Genomic DNA, 19,507 nt, shown 5'->3' with positions numbered 1-19,507 from the left:
GAGTAAGGGGAAGTGGGCGTCCTTATGTTAGGCTGTGAATGCAAACATTTACATATCACTGCTGATATTAGCAACTGCGTAGCGTGCATGTAAGCAGAATAGCGATCCTTGCTGAATCAGGCCCTCAGATCCATAAGGATGGGTCTCTTCGGTCCACATAGCCATCCAGGGACTTGGGAAAAAACATATACACGCTGCTCAACTTACCCCTAATGGGGTCCCATTGCAAATGACTGTTTACTTCTGGTGACTGCTATAGAAATAAATAAGAACGCACAGAGCATGAGCACTGCCATGTTTTGACCAATCAGAGCGTTACTAGTGATTCATACAGTACTTCTAAACCACAGCGTTGTTCATGGTGAAAGTGTCAAATCCTTGATAAAACCTGTTTTGGCACACAATGTGCAGTAACTTATAGCAACTAATCACACATTTGCTGTCATCAGTACCAGTGCTATGCAGATCAAAGCCAACATCTGATTGGTTGCTCTAGTTAAATCACGGTGAACCATGTTATTACAGCCTCTGAATCTCCAGTCAGATAGGCTGCTATAATAATAAAAAGTGTAATCTTAAAGTAAAATCAGGATTTCAGAAATAATAATTGCTGCCAGTGTACCCTTGTGAACATGTCACACACAATTTAATTCTGTCACCTTAGTCTCAACAGCAATTAATCTTCTCAATAATGCGATGAAATCAAGAAGGCTAAGAGCTGAGCGTGGAATGTACAGTATACATAGGGTCCTTAGTGACCTGTGAAGTACGTCCAAGGGCGCTCATCTGAAATGATGATATATGAACTTAATAGTGTCCGAGACCATTATCATCACACATTTGCATAAAAGTAATCACAATAGTAAGGTACATTAAAAGTATTAATTACCCATTAAAATAGTCATTTAAAATCCATTACACTGGGTGCTAATAACTGGGTGATCATTCAAGTAGTAAGTGTGGATACTGAGCAATTTAATATAATTTATTTTGTGCTGTGGATTCTTTTTTTTTTCTGTTAGAATAATGTGTCAGTATAATAAACGTATTTATATTTCGTACTCTGTAAAACAAAAGATTTAATGGACTTTGGGCCTGATTCAGAGCCGCTCGTAAGCGGGCGCTCGTTCGCTCCGAGCGATGTTTGCCCAACTGCGCATGCGTACGGATCGTTATACGCATGCGCGAACCAGTCAGTGCGGCCGAAATTCGTTTGTTCGCTAAAAAGCGAATGCCTGCTATTTTGAGTGACAGAATGAGGCGTATGTGGGTGGTAACAGGGGAAGGTGCTTGAAAACGGGGAGTGGAGATCCGAACGCAGGCGTGCTTAAAGGTCAAAACGGGCGTTTTAAGGGTGTGCATAATTAAACCAGCAGCGTCATTGACCATGTCACTGGGTTATTTTATAGCCAGAACTGCTCGCAAGATTGTGGTAGCAAAAACCAACCCCAAGAATTGCGAGCAGTTCATACGCTGGTCGATGTACTCGATTAATCTAATAAATAGCGGACATGACGTAGGATGCGAGCGGCCAGGGGGCGTATTTTTCCAAAAAACTACCGCAAGTTTTGTTCGCTCGTTCAGACTTAGAGGCGTGAACAGACTGCAAAGAGCGAACGGTTCATTTGAATAGCCACCCCTATTTTCTGGACGAGCGAGCGCTAATTGCGTCCGGCTCTGAATCAGGCCCTTTGTATCTTACAGAATTGGAAGTCTGTTGTACTGGGGTTATGGTGGGCAGAGAGCATTAACTTTGTTTTTTTATACTGGGCCTATTTCCGTGCACAACACTAGATGGCATAGGAAACCATGATCCCATTAGGTCTGCCTGCCCTGTAGTAGCCCATGCTATTCACATTTATCACTGCAACATGGGACATCCCAAACTGACTAAACCTTGCCACAAGAAGGAGAAACATTTTGATCCATGGTAGTAGTTGCCATCATAGTGTTCTGAGCTACTGTATGTACATATACTCAAGCTTGTGTGCAAATGCACCAAAATAGATGTTTGACACAGAAGAAGCCATACCTCCCAACATTTATACATGTAATGCGTCCTGCAGAAACTTGTATTGGACATTAAATGATTGATTTCTAGGCAGTAGTTGGCTCCTGGGTTAAACTGTCACTGTCAGGGATCTAGAATATAGATTCTGGAGGTTGGCAAGATTAGGAGATCTCCCTCTTCACCTGCTGAGTAGCAGTGAATGGATGCCATGCACATATGAGTGGCATCCAAACACTAGGTAGAGGCCAGTGGGCAGCCCAGCTTCTCAGGAAGTCCTGTGTATGCCCCCAACACGATAAAAAAGTACACGCACAATGTTCCTCTCCCCTCCTCCCTAGTTTTGGGAGGGGATGTAGTGAGGATGCCGGCGGCCCGAATGTCAACTGCCGGAATCCCGACACTGAAATCCCGGCATGGGAGTAAAGAGAGGCGTCTAAATACCGACACCTATCATTGGCCCCACGCCGAAGTCCCGACTCCCCGGCATACCGAATGCAGGTAAATGGCATCGGAAGCTGTTAGCTGTGGGGGGGAAGGATAGGTTCAAGCACCCCCGGGGGGACTAAGGGTTAGGCACCCCCTGGGAGGGTTAGCATTGGGGAAGGGGGGCTAGGACCACCGGGAGGGAGGTTAGGGTTAGTCATCCCCCCGGGAGGGTTAGTTTTAGGGTGCAGGGAGGGGGGGTTAGAGTTAGGCACAACCCCCCGGATTGTTAGGGTTAGGTACCCCCAAGGGAGAGTTAGGGTTAGGGGGGGAGAGGGGAGGATTAACTATACTTACCAGCCGGCGTCAGGATTTAATGCTGTCGGGCTTTGAACCGGCGGCTTTTAAGCCGTCTGTATTTCATACTCAACCCGTTGGGAGGTACTGTAGAGATATTTCCTCATACACTGTGGCATGAGTCGCAAACAGCCCCTCTCGGTGCGCCAGGTACCCGGCAACTCGCCTGCGACAAGCATTTTTTTCACTCAAAATGTGCTTCTTATTCGCACAAATAACTGGAAGCGCCCGAACTACATTCCTAGATTACACTGATCAATTTGATTAGTGACTTTTTTACATCTAAGTGCGGCTGAGACTGAATCTGTGTAAGAAGTGGCCGTGGGTAAAGTCCCAGCGTCTTTTATTTTGCTGGAATTCTGTCAGCGTTATTCCCTGTAAAACAGAATAAATTCCAACAATTTAGGCTTTTGCATAAAGAAGTTGTAGTTTTTAGAGTGATCACCTAAGATTTTCCTCAAAAATTGCTTCATGCATGACCTGGCTTTTACACAAGTTTCCTGGAACTGAAAGCCCAAGGTAGGGAACATAAAGATGCTGATCTGGACGCAGACGCAGACATGACAGCGGCTGTGTCTTTTGCCGCACTAGTGTCTTTGTGCTAATGGTGCTACAAAGTCCTTCCCTAGTGTACATCCGTGCAGTGGCGGGCTGGGCCGGGGGGCAGGGTGCCATGTGCCTCCCGGGGCGCAGCGTCACTGTGACACAGACCTCACCACATGTGTAGCGCTGACCGGACGGAGTTCGGTCAGCGCTACACAAGTGACAAACACACAGCCGCCGGCTCCGGCAGCTGTGTGTTTGTTTATGGACACAAAGACAGAGAAGAAAGGCTCTTTGTTGGGGCACTCTTATGAAATAACATGTTTCCAATTTCACATAAAAATTAACTTTTATTATGCTTGCATAAAACAAGAGAGGTACACTTACATAAATATAAATACACACATGCATGAATCAAAAGCTCGGATATAAAAACTATCATCCAAGTTAATAGGCGAAAATAATAGAATAAATCCAATCTGCATTCCACAAAATGAGATGCATATGATCTTTTCTTCAATCCATAAATTTTGTTTGTTGTAAGCAGCAGCCAGTGAGAGTCTGTCAGACTCTCATTAGCTGCTGATGCGCCCACTGCGGGAGCCGCTCCATCTTCCAGCTCCCGCAGTGGGCAATGGGAGAGGCGTCATGACATCATATGACGTCTCTCCCATAATGCCCGGGAAGGACAGACGGAGGAGCGGATGGCGACGGCGGGAGCGGGGATTCAGGTAAGTGTTTTTTTTTTTTTACTACGCGTGTCTACTGGGGGGGAGGCTGGCACTACAAGGGGGAGACCACTACTGGGGGCACCACAAGGGGGCAACCACTACTGGAGGCACTGCAAGGGGGGGACTACTACTAATGGGGACAATACAAGGGGGGGACTACTACTACTGGGGGCACTACAAGGGGGGGACCACTACTGGACTGGGGGCACTACAAGAGGGAGGGACTACTACTGGGGGCACTACAAGAGGGAGACCACTACTGGGGGTACTACAAGGGGGAGATCACTACTGGGGGCACTACAGGGGGGGCACTACAAGGGGGGACCACTACTGGGGATTATAACTGGGGGCACTTCAAGGGGGGGACTACAACTGGGGGCACTACAAGGGGGGGACTACTATTACAAGGGGGGACTACTACTACTAGGGGCATTACAAGGGGAGGGGACAACTACTAGGGGCACTGCATAGGGGGGAGGGGACTACTACTAGGGGCACTACATAGGGGGGAGGGGACTACCACTGGGGGCACTGCATCGAAGGACTACTGCTGGGGGCTCTATAAAAAGGGCAATACTGGGGGTACTGCATAGGGGGGAGACTACAACTGGGGCCACTATTTAAGGGGCACTGCATAAGGGTTACCACTATTGGGGGCACTGCATGGGGTGTGGACTGCTACTGGGGGCACTATATAAGGAGCACTGCATAGGGGGTACCACTAATGGGGGCACTATATAAGGGGCTTATTACTGAGGGCACAAGGGGCACTGCACAGAGAGGACCACTACTGGGGGCACTGTATAAGGGGCACTGCATAGGGGGATCACTACTGGGGGCACTACTGGAGGCCTGCATAAGGGGATCCTCTCCTGGGGCACAGGGGGGCACTGCATATGGGCACCACGACGGGGCTGTTCCTAATCTTTATTTTTACTTTACATTAATCCCATATGGACCCGCCTCCTCCCTGGAACACTTGAGGGGGGGGCGCTGTAGCACACATGTTCTTCAGGCACCCTGGCTACACGCTACTCCTCTGCCAGGACCACCTGCATGCATTTGCTCCCCAGGCTAAAAGTTGCCAGCCAGCCCCTGCATCCGTGTGTCCGAATGTGCAAGGAGTGAGACTCCCACTGTCCGCATCCGTAGATGTGTAAAAAGCTCTTAGTGCATCTTTAAGTGCACCATCAGTCACACCATTGAAACGTGCAATGTCCTATGTACAGTACGGCCTTCTATGTGAAAGGTTCAGCGTTTTTATATGCAACCACTTTTCCCAACACACCCGCGACACATCTCTGACACTCCCTAAGACACAACATCTCCATGCATCTTTTTTTAGTAACCCCCCCCCGTTACCTCCCATCCACCATCCAGGAACACCCCTCACATTTTTGATACTGTGTTTGCCACTCTGTACTGTGCGTAATCAGGACGCATGCACGGTGCGACTCAGATGCACGCTTAGACTAAAAGCATTGTTCCACTGCGTCCGATATCACTGCTGTGTCCAACTCAGTCCCAAGATTTTTGAATCTTTTTGAAAAAAAAAATGTTTTTTAAAATTTTGAAATATATATATTTGATGAGAATTCCCAATTGAAGAAAAGTGTTTTGTTTAAAAAAATATAGCATTTTTATATTGATTTTCTTAAATTGTCTCCAGTCTGGTGTTAACAGAAGGAGGATTGCAGTGGTACATGTATCACCCCCTGATCCTTGGTAAATCCCATGCATTTAATGGGAAGCCATTGCTGACATGACAACTCTTATCACTAGTGCCACTTACCCCCGGTGATAGGCTATCTTTGGTGAAAACACCTATTTATTGAATAGAGCCTATAGTACTTTATAAGCAAGCTATTTGTCTTTAAATCTGTCAGGATTGGGTTGCATAAAAATCTGATTTTTTTTTTAAAAAATCAAAACCGGATTTATTTGCTTTAAATCAGATTTTTGGGGATTTAAATAGGATTTTTTTCTTAAAATTTTTTTTTAAGTAAACGTTTTACATTTTGAAACATTTATTTCAAATATATAAAACAAACCTATTTAAATCAAATAAATCTGTTTTTTATAACCACGTTTCACAGTGCTGAGCTATGGGAGTATATTTACTAAAGTGCGGGTTTATAGAAGTGGAGGTGTTGCCCACAGCAACCAGTTAGATTTCTACTTATAATTTATCTAGCACGTTCTAGAAGATACACAACCAAATTATATGGGACCTTTGTGCTCTGAGTCTGCAGAATATCGCAGGGGAAGCATTTTGTTTTTGCACTGCTCACATTCTGTTATATACAAAGCGTTTTTCTACAACATTTAAGTTTGATTTTTCTCTAAGTGGCAGTAATTTATTGTACACTGTGTAGCAGATTTTTATTGAAGTGTAATATTTTTACCACACACTAAAAGAGAGAAATACTACCGTAAAAATGTCAAATATAATATGATGCGAAGAACTAAAGAAGCCTTGACACCCATCCAGCTGTAACTGTAAGTAATTGTGTTACTAAATCCTGCGCCTCATAGTAACACTAATATCATTCACTTGTTCTATCAGTTCAGAGTGAAAGATAATAAGGAGAGAATTCAGTTAGCTACGGGGTACGAATTGATTACACTACCCGATTCAGTTAGCTCCAGGAATCCCGCTAATTACCAGAGGCAGAATTTTCCTTGGGGCCTCAGGAGCTGCGATGAAAAATCTGCCTTAACATGCAGGTTCTGCAATTTAGTGCATGGGGAAAACCCATTGATTCAGCACTTCACATGGAATCAATGGGTTAACACACGTTAACCCCTGGTTTACCTCATAGGGGGAAAGGATACGTAATTGAAAAGCTCCCGCGGCTAAATAAATCCCTCTCCCAAGAGTTTATTAAATTGTCTTAAGTGAAAATCTGAAGAATTATTATTTCATCTGTTTTGTAATGTTAGATTTATTTCTTTATTATAGCAAGTGTTTGGTCTTTTCACAGCTGGTTTCTTCAAGCGGCTCCAGAAATGATTGTGCCAATTATGTTATGTGTGACCAGACTGCTTGGGGCATGTTGATATTTAAAATTATGGCAAAAAGGTGATGTGCATACCAGGTCCAATTTCCAAGGACTTACTGCATACATACAATACTTACCTAGAATTTTTCGGGTAGTCCCCCAGGGCTCCCAGTGGAGTGGGTACTCCTTCCTGATGAAGTGAGCAGAATGAGTAAATTAAGACCTGAAATCACGGTTCATGAAGAGGGGGTGGAGCCTAGTTATGTAATTATATGCTAATCAGACCACTATGGCCCCGCCCCTGTTCATATACAGGGCCTAATGACGCGAATAGTCAGCGATGAACCACAAATGGATTGACTGAAATCTATGGCTGTTTAGAAGGGAATCGGTATGAAATGCCCAAATACCGACGCTGGAAGCCCAAAATCCCAACAGGGGCAGGTAAGTACCCTAACCCTCCCCTCCCGCTTAACCCTAAACCTCACTTAGTGGTGCCTTACCCTAACCTCTTCAGGGGGTGCCTAATCCTAACCCCACATCCCCAGCTAACTGCTCATACTTACCGCCGACCAGATGTTCAGGATTACGGCAGTCGGGATTTCGACATTGGTATTCTGATGTTATCGGGCGTTGGCATTATACTAGGCGTTGGGATTCCGGCGTCGGTATCTTGACTGCTGGCATCTCGTCCGCCAGCATATAAACGGCATCCCGTTTGGAAGCTGCCAATAATGGTAATAAATGCACAGAAATGACAGTAGTTTGTTAGTGCTGCGTACCATGTGTGGTTTACTGAACAGTCACAAAAGCATAAAGTGAGACTAAAGGTGCGTACACACGGGATGACTGCACGACGATCAGATAACGATTACTATCGCGGGTCCCTATAGTAAACAGGCTAACATGGTCGATATCGACCACGTATGCCGGTTTGCCCGGGCGACGGATGATGGTCGATAACGACCACTCATGCCCGCACATCGACCATCATTTGGTCGGCTGCAGGGGCCAGAAACTGGACCATTTGAACGATAACGATAGGATCGTTGTTGTTATCGTTGAAATCATCCGCTTTATCTGACCGCATGCACTGCTGATGTCAGACGCCAGTCAACCGCGCATGCTCCCCAATTGTGTTTGTACAGCACTGCAGTTGCAATTTCAGACACACAAATGGAGATGTGTATTGAAAATGTAGAGGGTGTTACTGTGCGGTGACAGGGAGGTGGTTGAGTGCAAGCACAAAGGTCCTGCTTATTATGGGACTGTCTCAGGAGTGTCACTGAAAGCGGATCCATACACAGACGCTCAACCGCTCACATAGGAGAGCACACTCTGACAGAGAAAGTACCCCTGCCATGGGGCAGGTGCAAGTTCCAATGGTGAGACCGATGGTGGCGTCTAGAGAAGCACCAATCTGTATTTTTAGGTCTACAGATGCTCACAGTGGGCATCTCCATCATTGCACATTCGGACACATGGATTTACACCAGGGATGGGCTTTGTAGCGGCACACTCATAACGTCACAGACGGGCGATCGCCAATAGATGCAGACTTGGATGCGTCTGCGTCTGACTTTGAATCAGCACCTAAACCCTATTAATATACTTCTGTCATCAGCCAAGCGATCTATTTGATAAGATAAGATAAATTAGCTTTTCCTTACCTGATAACTATATAGCAGATAAAATATAAAATTTTGCTTCATAAAGTAAACAAAAAAAAGCTTTCAGTGTAAATGGATCATCATAATTAGCTAGAATTGTTATCAGTCACAGTGTGTCAGGCATGTGCTTTGTTTGGCTGTAAATAACATGTTCTCAGTAAATTTAGAATAATATCATGAATTTTTGTTCATACTATGGGCCTGATTCAGAGCCGGACGCTATTTGCGGACGCTTGTTCATAAAAAGGGGCTGGCTATTTAAATTAAGCGCTCGTTCTTTGCGGTCTGTTGACGCCTCTATGTCTGAACGAGTGAACGAAACATGCGCTCACTATTTAGGAAAAAGCGCCCCCTGGCCGCTCGCATCCTACGTCATCTCCGCTATTTATTTGATTAATCGAGTACATCGAAAGGCGTATGAACTGCTTGCAGTGCTTGTGGTTGGATTTTCCTACCGCAATCATGCGAGCAGTTCAGGCTAAAAGACAACCAAGTGATGTGGTCAATGACCCTGCTTTGTTAATTATGCACACCCTTAAAACGCCCGTTTTGACCATTTGGCACGCCTGCGTTCGGCTCTCCACTCCCCGTTTTCAAGCACCTTCCCCTGTTACCACCCACAAACGCCTCATTCTGTCACTCAAATTAGCAGGCATTCGCTATTTTGCGAGCACACGATTTTCGACCGCACTGACTGGTTCGCGCATGCGTACTAAAACCCATACGCATGCGCAGATGTGCGAACATCGCTCGGAGCGAACGAGCGGCCGCTTACGAGCGGCTCTGAATCAGGCCCTATATCTGCACAGCAATGAACAGCAGATCTCATCTCTATGTTTCCAATCCATCTTCAGGAGACATGTTACAGGTCACTATAGACAATTTATAACTTTCTTAGGAAAATAACAGCTACTGTATCTGTACCTGTGTGCCATGCTCATTATGTCAGACTATTTTGGGAAGAGATGTATCATACCTTTGAGAGAGATAAAGTGGGGCTGTTTCCCATAGCAATCAATAAGCTGCTAGTTATCATATATCTACAACAGTTTATAAAATGATAGTTAGAGGTTGTTTTTTTGCTATGGACAACTGCCCCACTCTATCTCTCTTAAAGGTTTGATACATCTACCTAAATCAGCAAGCTGCTAATGAAGTTTAAACATTATAGTACAATTTGGGTCTCCCATATCCGTATATTCTACATGACAAATATTCCAAAAAACAGAATATTTTGGGGCAGCCGTGACGTCATGACGTCACTAATGATAATGGCCAGTGACTAGGGGCACGCCAGTCCCCCACCACCCCCCACCGCAGCACATGCCGGACACCCCGTGGCACCAACCGCACCCCCCACGTGACACACGCCGGACCCCTCCACGACACCTGCTGGACCTGCCGTGACATACGCAGGACCACCCAGCAGCACACACCATGACACCGGCCACACTCCCACAGGACCCGCCGGACACACCTTTTCCGTAGGTATTCCGAAAAACGAAAAGATCCAAAATCTGAAATGTTGCTGGTCCCGAGCATTTCGGATATGGGAGGCTCAACCTGTAATACTAGTTTTGGGATATATTTGTCTATAGTCAGATCCATACTTGCCTACTCTTCAGGGACTGCCAGGAGCCTCCCAAAAATCGGGTGTCGCTCCCGTCACCCGGAAAATCGGGAGTCGCTCCCGTCCCCCGGTAATATCGGCATTATAAAGCAAGGGGGCGTGGCCACGAGGACGTGATCGCACTGGCGCGCCCCCGCACTGCCCAGTTCAGCCGACCCTACACCAGCCGCTGCACCGAATGCCGGTAAGTATGAGTCAGATCACCTGTTTGTCATCAATCTTATGAGCCTATTCATGTAGCATTTATTTACGGTGCGATGTATTCAAATATCACATGGATAATCCTGGAGATATTATCACATCACATCCGCATCTGAGATGTGGATTGTGATAAATAGGGCCTATAGTGTCGGTGGGTGTCGAATATATTGGAGGGGGCCCCTGCAATTTAGTTGCCCAACTTAATCCGGCCCTGATAATGAACAAGTCATTTAATTCACCAAAGCTGAGAGGTTCAGCCGCAAACCTACAGTAGTGTATGTGCTATTTGCGTCTATAGTAAAACACAGTCATAACTACAGTAATACTACATCCATCATTCATTAATAATATTCATAATGTTGACCATCAGCAGGAAACCGGTGGCTGCTCTAGGCAGGGCCGGCAATGCTACCAGGCAGCCCTAAGAGTTAATGCTCAGTGAATGTCAGACCTCTGGGATTTTTTTTTTTGTTAAAATTAGAAGATGGGATTAAACTGTACAGATTATTTGAGGAACAAATGGCCATTCTCATTAGTTTTATCTGTGTTAATTAGCTTGAGTTTCCCCACAAGTCTTCCATCACATACAGATAAGGATTGGTGGAGGAGGCTTTGCATTCTCATAGCATCTATTTTTTTCGCAGTAGGTCAAAAAGAATCAATACATTTGTCAAAAACTCTTCCGGCTTATCTTCTGCTCTGAAATAGTGTATAAACAACTGCACAATGCTCGAGGACAGAATGTCCTTTGTGAGAAGTTATCTTGCTATGCTTGTGAACCACCTAAGTACAGTATATATAGGAGCTAGCTATATATATACAGACAGGTGCATAAATATTGGGACATTGACAGAATTTTCATATTTTGGCCTCTATTCACCACCACAATGGCTTTGAAATGAAACAAACAAGATGTGCTTTTACTGCAGACTTTCACATTTAATTTGAGGGTAATTACATTCAAATCAGGTGAACAGTATAGGAATTACGACGGTTTCTATATGTGCCTCCCACTTTTTAAGGGGCCAAAAGTAATGGGACCAACTAAACAATCCTAAATCTAACTTTCACTTTTTAATACTTTGTTGCAAATCCTTTGCAGGCAATTACAGCCTGAAGTCTGGAACGCATAGACATCACCAGACGCTGGGTTTCATCCCTGGTGATGCTCTGCCAGCCCTCTACTGCAAATGTCTTCAGTTCCTGCTTGTTCTTGGGCCATTTTCCCTTCAGTTTTGTCTTCATCAAGTGAAATGCATGCTCAATCGGATTCAGGTCAGGGGATTGACTTGGCCATTGCATAACATTCCACTTTTTAGCCTTAAAAAACTCTTTGGTTGCTTTTGCAGTATGCTTCGGGTCATTGTTCATCTGCACTGTGAAGCGCCGTCCAATGAGTTCTGAAGCATTTGACTGAATATGAGCATATAATATTGCCCGAAACACTTCAGAATTCATTCTGCTGCTTTTGTCAGCAGTCACATCATCAATAAATACAAGGGAACCAGTTCCATTGGCAGCCATACATGCCAACGCCATGACACTAGCACCACCATGCTTCACTGATGAGGTGGTATGTTTTGGATCATGAGCAGTTCCTTTCCTGCTCCATACTCTTCTCTTCCCATCACTCTGGTATAAGTTGATCTTTGTCTCATCTGTCCATAGGATGTTGTTCATGTTGTTCCAGAACTGTAATGGCTTTTTTAGATGTTGTTTGGCAAACTCTACTCTGGTCTTCCTGTTTTTGAGGCTCACCAATGGTTTACATCTTGTGGTGAACCCTCTATATTCACTCTTGTGAAGTCTTCTCTTGATTGTTGACTTTGACACATATACACCTACCTCCTGGAGAGTGTTCTTGATTTGGCCAACTGTTGTGAAGGGGTTTTTCTTCACCAGAGAAATAATTGTTCTGTCATCCACCACAGTTGTTTTCCGTTGTCTTCCGGGTCTTTTGGTGTTGCTGAGCTCTCCGGTGCATTCTTTCTTTTTAAGAATGTTCCAAACAGTTGATTTGGCCACACCTAATGTTTTTGCTATCTCTCTGATGGGTTTGTTATGATTTTTCAGTCTAATGATGGCTTGCTTCACTGATAGTGACAGCTCTTTGGATCTCATATTGAGAGTCGACAGCAACTGATTCCAAATGCAAATGTCACAACTAGAATCAACTCCAGACTTTTTACCTGCTTAATTGAAATAGCTTTTGAGTTGATAGTCCCATTACTTTTGGCCCCTTAAAAAGTGGGAGGCACATATAGAAACCGTTGTAATTCCTACACCGTTCACCTGATTTGAATGTATTTACCCTCAAATGAAATCTGAAAGTCTGCAGTTAAAGCACATCTTGTTTGTTTCATTTCAAAGCCATTGTGGTGGTGAATAGAGGCCAAAATATGAAAATTCTGTCAATGTCCCAATATTTATGCACCTGACTGTATATATATAAGAGATGTGTGGTCCGGTTCTCCAGGAATCCGTATCCACCAGAACTTCGTGAATCTGGGTAAATCCGAGTTGCGGTTCTAATCTCCTGAGAAGATCCGGGTAAATCTGGCTTGCAGTTCTGATTTGTTTGCTGTTCGGAATTCGGATTTTAAATCCGAATTTCGTGTTTTGGATTACATAAATTGCATGATTTAAGCTGTTTTTGAAACTTTTTATTTAAAAAATCCAGATCCAAAACCAAAACACTTGAGGGTGGTTTGCAAAACCAAATTCAGATCCAAAACCTTGAAGGAGATACAGATCCAAAACCAAAACACAGGGGTTGGCGCACATTCCTTATATATATATATATATATATATATATATATATATATATATATATATATATATATATATGTGTGTGTTTGTATATATTATATAAATTTGCTAGTTTTTCTATTTAAATGTATTGGTATATATTCCCACTTCTACAAATATTACTAAATACATTGCGTTATGTTTGTAGCTCTCTGGAGACCCGCTCACTAGGATGCGTTTGCTCGTAGCTGGCTGATTTTCACATTGTGCGCATGCATAGCAGTGTGCGTGCACGAACCAGTGCGAGAGATCGGGAAAAGTTCGCTCACTGCGCATGGACTGCCCAGCAGAGTGAGTGACAGGAGAAGCCGTTTGTAGGTGGTGGTAACAGGGGCTGGCCATTAAAAACGAGGGAGTGGAGGTGTGAACGCAGACATGCCTGATCGTCTCAACACCGTTTAAGGTGTGCATAATTAAGAGACAGCATCATAGTAAACGTCACCTGGCTGGTTTTGACACTGAAGTACTCGCAGTGCTTGCGGTAGGGTATGGTCTGCCTCAGGCGCTGCGATCGCATCCGATGGTACCCGATGTACTGATGGTTGCATATACTTCCTGGAGATGACGTGCGCAAGGGGGCATCTTCATACACGAAGTGATCGCACGCCAAGACATTGTGGGCATGCTTATGTTTTGCCGTGCAATCGTCTGCCTTGATGGGTGTGTGCCGGATTTGCATATTCTGGGTGCGAGCGTACGCATCCTAGCGCGCGGGGCTGAATCAGGTCCTCTGTTCTTTACCTAAGCAATTCTATCATATATGCAGTTATTCATTTCCATCTCTGATGTGGATACAGCACAAAGTGCTTTGTGGATGTAATTCTACCCTAAGCACACAGCTGGGATGTGTTGTATCCAAGGGCGATGAAAATAAACAACTCTGCTTAGATAATATAACTTTTCTTTTAAGAAGGGAGATTATGGACAGAACAAACTAGGAAAGAGAAAAGGCTTCTTAATAGTTTTGTTAATCATATTTAGGCTGATGCAGAGTCGAAGTTACAACAGTTTGCAAAATAGTTCTGAGCATTCCCATTAAGTATCCCCATGTATGCAAGCAGGGGCATATCTATAATGGGTGTAGGGTCCCACCGCACACCCTGCACCAATACTTTTTAATACTTACCTCTGAAAGTCCCACGTAGGCTGGAGAGGCACTATACAAACGCCTGGAAATTGGCTGCCATGGCCATTTTTCCGGCGTTTTGCACATGCGCAGTTGGGAAATCGCCAGGAAAATGGCTGCCATGCCATTTTCTGGTGACCTGCGCCCGGAGTCTACTGATGCTGTCAGTGCATGGTGGCTGCTGGAGAGAGAGGAGGGGGCTCCGGACAGGGAGTGAACACGGGCCCCCTCCTCTCTTAAAACTCCCCTGTATGCGAGTTTGCAGATATGCGTGAAAATGACACTGGCTCCAACTTGTGCCTGGAGAACAAGATGGGGGAGGGAAGGAATAGTTAACATACCCTGTGGGCAATACGGCATGCTAGAAATGCAGACCGGCACAGAGACAGATATTTCTGTACATACTATATCATGTGTAGTTGCCTCTGATGATGAAGACAGGAGCCAGCAGGGCTGGAATAGGGCTCTATACCTCCCTGTGCAGGCCCCACCTCCTAATGCCATAACATCATGTTGTCACACCTTCGGAGCAGGGTCGCCATCTCTAGGAAGTAGAGCACTGCCCGGAGCTTCCTAAGGAGGCTCCAGTAGCTCCACAGACTACAGGGTGCATGCACAGAGCATCCCCTGCAAGCCACAGGCAGGTGCCATGGGGCAGCGAGAGTGCCGCTGCACACCCTTAGTTACGGTTCGGGGAGCAAGTACCTAACTGCTTCTAATTGGCATATTGCAAATGTATCACTGAAGCTGATAGGTACTTTCTTCAGTGCTAATTCATATATTAGGCTTTTTGTGTACTTTTTTCCTTTAGCAATTTTTTAATTTTTTTTATTTTATACAGGAGCCGGAGAGTTGTACCCCGCTGTATTAGAGTGGGTTTTTTTAAGTGTTATAGAGGCATATTTTTCAGGGAGTACCCATAAATATTAAGCATCCTCAGCAGTGGCGGATCTAGACTTACGTTTTAGGGGGGGGGCGGCTTACCATTTAGTCTTGTCTCCTCCCCTCTCCAGTCCCAACTCCTCCCCTCTCCAGTTCCACCCCCACAATGTAAATAGCAGGTGCGAGGATAAGTTCGGGAGACTATGACAGCAACTATGACAGCAGTGATAGGCTCACTCCCCAGGGTATCAGGGTATCTATAAGTTCCTGATATGAGATATCAGGGAGTGTGGAGCCCCTATAGCTGTGAGCTCAGTACAGGAGCCCCCACCCCAGCAGTCATTACTCCATGCATTTAATGTGCCACTTACCCCTCAGCCCCAGCAGCAGCAGCCAGATGCCCCAGCAGCCCGCACTGCTCATTCATATGGGTTGAGAGCCTGGGGCCCCCTGCTGCCGTTTGCATGGTGTAGTTTGCACCCTGCCCGCCCACCGCTGTCTCCAGTGTCCATCCTGCAGCCACACGTGTTCCTCCCTCTCCATAGACGGAGCGTTCTCCGGGTAACCTTGACGACCTTGCCTCCCCCTGTGCCTGGCTGCCCCTTCCGGCACGGCACTGTGGGCCTGATTCAGACCCACTTGCGAGCGCTTAGCGCTCGCGAGCGGGTCAATGTTAAACCACTGCACATGCACACGTCAGAGCCGGCGCCGATGTGCGCATGCGCGAGACCCGGCTAGCGATGGGCACTCCGTCGCTCCTGGTCTCACACCAAAAGGGGGCGGCTGTCGATTTTGATCGACAGCTCGCACCATTTTGGAGGCGTGGCGTGGGGGTGGCTTCACAAACGGGGCGTTCCCATGCGAACGCCTGCCATTTGTGGGCGGCCCCACTGACATCACTAGTGATGTCAGTGGGAGAGCTTCCGGCTCTATTAGAGCCAGAAGCTGTCTGGGGCTTGCAGCCACGAGACCCTACCACAAGGGTCTCATCGCAAACCCGATGGTCGTGATGGTCTTGACCATCGCGACCATCATCCTGGCCGCTCGCAATAGGAGGAGGCTGCTCCAAAAAAAAAAAAAAACGCCCTGATTCAGAGCGAGCACTCTTTCAGAGAGTCCGGCTCTGAATAAGGGCCAGTGTGCGCACTGCAGCTCAGGGGGAGATGCGGCATCAGGATGGGGCCCTGCCAATAGGGTAAGTGGGGAAGAGGAGGGGCCTGTGAGATGTTCCAGCAGGGAGCTGTGCTCTGAGCTGCGGTACACAGCTGACAGGACAGTGAGAATGCAGGAGAGAGTGTCTGTGAAAAGAACTGCCGGGACACTGTATGTGCATCCCGTCGCAGTCACACTAGAAGCAGCAGAGTGCTATAGGTGCCCCCCCCACCCCCTGGATCTGCCACTGATCCCCAGGAATTAAGGAGGCGGTCCTTCAGTTTCCAAGGACGGTTGTTACTAAATTTGTGTTGATATTATCAAATCATTATCTCATTTAAAATGTAGGATATGATAAATCGGTCCCTTAGGAACCTGACAGTGAATGCATATTTCACAGGCACAAAAAAAAAGGTTAAAATCAGGATTGTGAGTGTATGTGACGTATGCCTAACATAAACCGGGTACAGACGCTACTGTCATAGACATTGCAATGCTTACACTTCAACATATGGGGGCAAATACGCTATGTTTACATGCGTTATTTTGCGCGTAAACTACTGTATGTACAAATATGTGTGCAACTCTGCATGACGCCCACTATACTATATCATGTCATTAACTGGCCCTTATTTATTACAATTATTCCATAATTATTATACATTTATTAGTGATGAAACATATGTAAAGGGTACATACTGTATATATTATGATCATTTTCTTTCTTTCCCTGTAGTATGAATACTTCAATGCAGTCCTAATAAATGAGCGAGATGAAGATGGGAATTATGTGGATCTGGGAAAGGAATTTCTGCTATTACCCCATGACCATTTTAATGATTTACCTGTTAACATCACTCTAAGTGACGTCCAAGTGCCAACCAATGTTTACAACAAAGGTATGTTTAAAATTGTTTGAGTGTAAACACTAATACCTAGAAAAGAAAAAAATTGTGGTAATCAAGATTAAGGGGGGGGGGGGGTTTCATAAAAGCATGGAGAGAGATAAAATTGTGAGAGCCATAGTACCAACCACTCTGCTCCTGTCACTTACACACTATGGGGGAGATGTATGAAGGGGCATTATGGTGTTTAGTGGTATCAGCCCAGGTTATGTGCACTGATATCACTTCTCTCCCATGTGTGGTTGTGTGTTAAATATGCGCCCCCGTCATTATCTATGCTGCTATCTACAAGATTGCGTGCGATGTGCCAGCCAATGTGTCAACGGTCAGTGGCACTGACCGCTCCGACAGCTGCAGCTATCAATTTCGACAGCTGCAGTTGTCGTTGCCCCACTACAGCAGGGACAGCACTGTCCCTGGCTGTGGCGGTTGCTGGGATCTAGGCTGTGCATGGGAGATCTCGTGGTGCTTGAGAGATCTCGCGCATGCTCACTGGTCCCGACCAGGAGGTGAGACACAGCGCATCAGCAGTAGTCTGATGTACTATGGGGTCTTGCAGCGATCGCGGGAGGGGGGAGTTTTCTCTCTCCCATTCCGGCAGACGATATGTTAATAAGTCCCGTTGTCACTGCTTCCTGCTTCACCTTAGTAAAGAGGCTAAGCAGGACGAGCTATAGCGACACGATCTGTGTCACTAGAATCGATCTCCCATTGTACTTGAAAAATGACAGGAGCTGATTGGTTGGTTCTTTATCTCTCACAATTTTATCTCTCTCCAAGTTTTTATGAAAACTCCCCTCATATACTTATTGTATAAATAATAAATATATATTTGAAAATATATTTTGTAATAACTTACCAATGTGGCAATCACGATGGATGTATAAATCAACTAATATATTGAGTAATTTGTCTTTTGGGCAATACAGTGCAGATATACAGATGGGTCCTTATACCTCTTTGTAGAAAATGTGACTAGGACGCACCAGCAGCCTGTGCTGATTAATCTGATATGCGGCACTTGTATAACTGTGTGCACCTGAATCTGTATATGAAGTAGGGGTGTGCACCGGACACTTTTCGTGTTTTATGTTTTGGTTTTGGATCTGGATCTTTCTTCGTGTTTTGGATCTGGATTGGTTTTGCCAAAACCACCCTTCCGTGTTTTGGGTTCTGGGTTTTGTGTTTTGGATCTGGATTTTTTCTTAAAAAATAAAAAAAAACGCTAAAATCACATAAATGGGCCTTTTTTTGTTCCTACGCTATTAATAACCCCAATAACATTAATTTCCACTCATTTCCACTCTATTCTGAACACCTCACACCTCACAATATTGTTTTTAGGCCAAAAGGTTGTACCGAGGAAGCTGGATGACTATGCTAAGCGACACAAGGGGGCGGCACAAACACGTGGCCCATCTAGGAGTGGCACTGCAGTGGCAGACAGGAAGCCAATCAGCGTTATGGTGCCCATTTGCATGTAGCACGAACCCGGGAGATCCGTGCTACATGCATCTGTGTGATTGGCACAGAGCAATGCCAGGTCCGTGAGACCCGTCTGTGCTGCTGTGGTAAAAAAAAAAAAAAAAAACCTGTGTAAAAAAAGAAAAAAATGGCGTGCACCCCCCCAAAAAAGAGCAACCAGCCCCGGGCATTAGTAACCCAGTGCTGGGTGTGCTTAAATACAGGGGACAAACGACGTAGGGGTCCCCTGTACTTAAGCACAACCAGCACCGGGCTAGTCAGAACCAGCGCTGGTTGCCAAAATACGGGGGACAAACGACGTAGGGGTCCCCTGTATTCTGCGCAACCAGCTCTGGGCTCTGATCCGGTCCTGGTTCTGGAAATATAGGGGACAAAAAATGAGTAGGGTTCCCCTGTATGTTCCAGAACCAGCACTGGACTTTTTCTAGCGGGGGGCTGATGCCACAGCCAGGGGAGCCCTTTCACCGGGCCCCCCAGCCGCAGCATCAACCCTGACCGCTAGTCAGCCCAGGCCGGGGATCCCTGGAGAGCTGGGGACCCCCCCAATAAAGGGGTCACCCTCTCCAGGGCACCCCAGGCCC

The 19,507-nt window shown here is 45.8% G+C and overlaps 1 protein-coding gene across 3 annotated transcripts in view; it reads left to right on the top strand.

Moving 5' to 3' along the window:
* CACNA2D3 (calcium voltage-gated channel auxiliary subunit alpha2delta 3) overlaps positions 1-19,507 on the top strand; it is a 1,120,348-nt gene that overhangs the window by 454,638 nt on the left and 646,203 nt on the right. For all 3 annotated transcript variants that reach the window (XM_088478672.1, XM_088478674.1, XM_088478673.1), the window contains exon 6: positions 17,273-17,435. In XM_088478672.1, coding sequence (XP_088334798.1) covers positions 17,273-17,435 — 163 coding nt within the window. The remainder of the gene's footprint in view (positions 1-17,272; positions 17,436-19,507) is intronic.

This window comes from Taudactylus pleione, unplaced genomic scaffold (genome assembly GCF_031769625.1).
Source record: "Taudactylus pleione unplaced genomic scaffold, aTauple2 ptg000217l, whole genome shotgun sequence".
Lineage (NCBI taxonomy): Eukaryota > Metazoa > Chordata > Amphibia > Anura > Myobatrachidae > Taudactylus > Taudactylus pleione.
The sequence above is the reverse complement of the archived record's forward strand: the minus strand, read 5'-3'. Positions and strand labels throughout refer to the sequence as shown.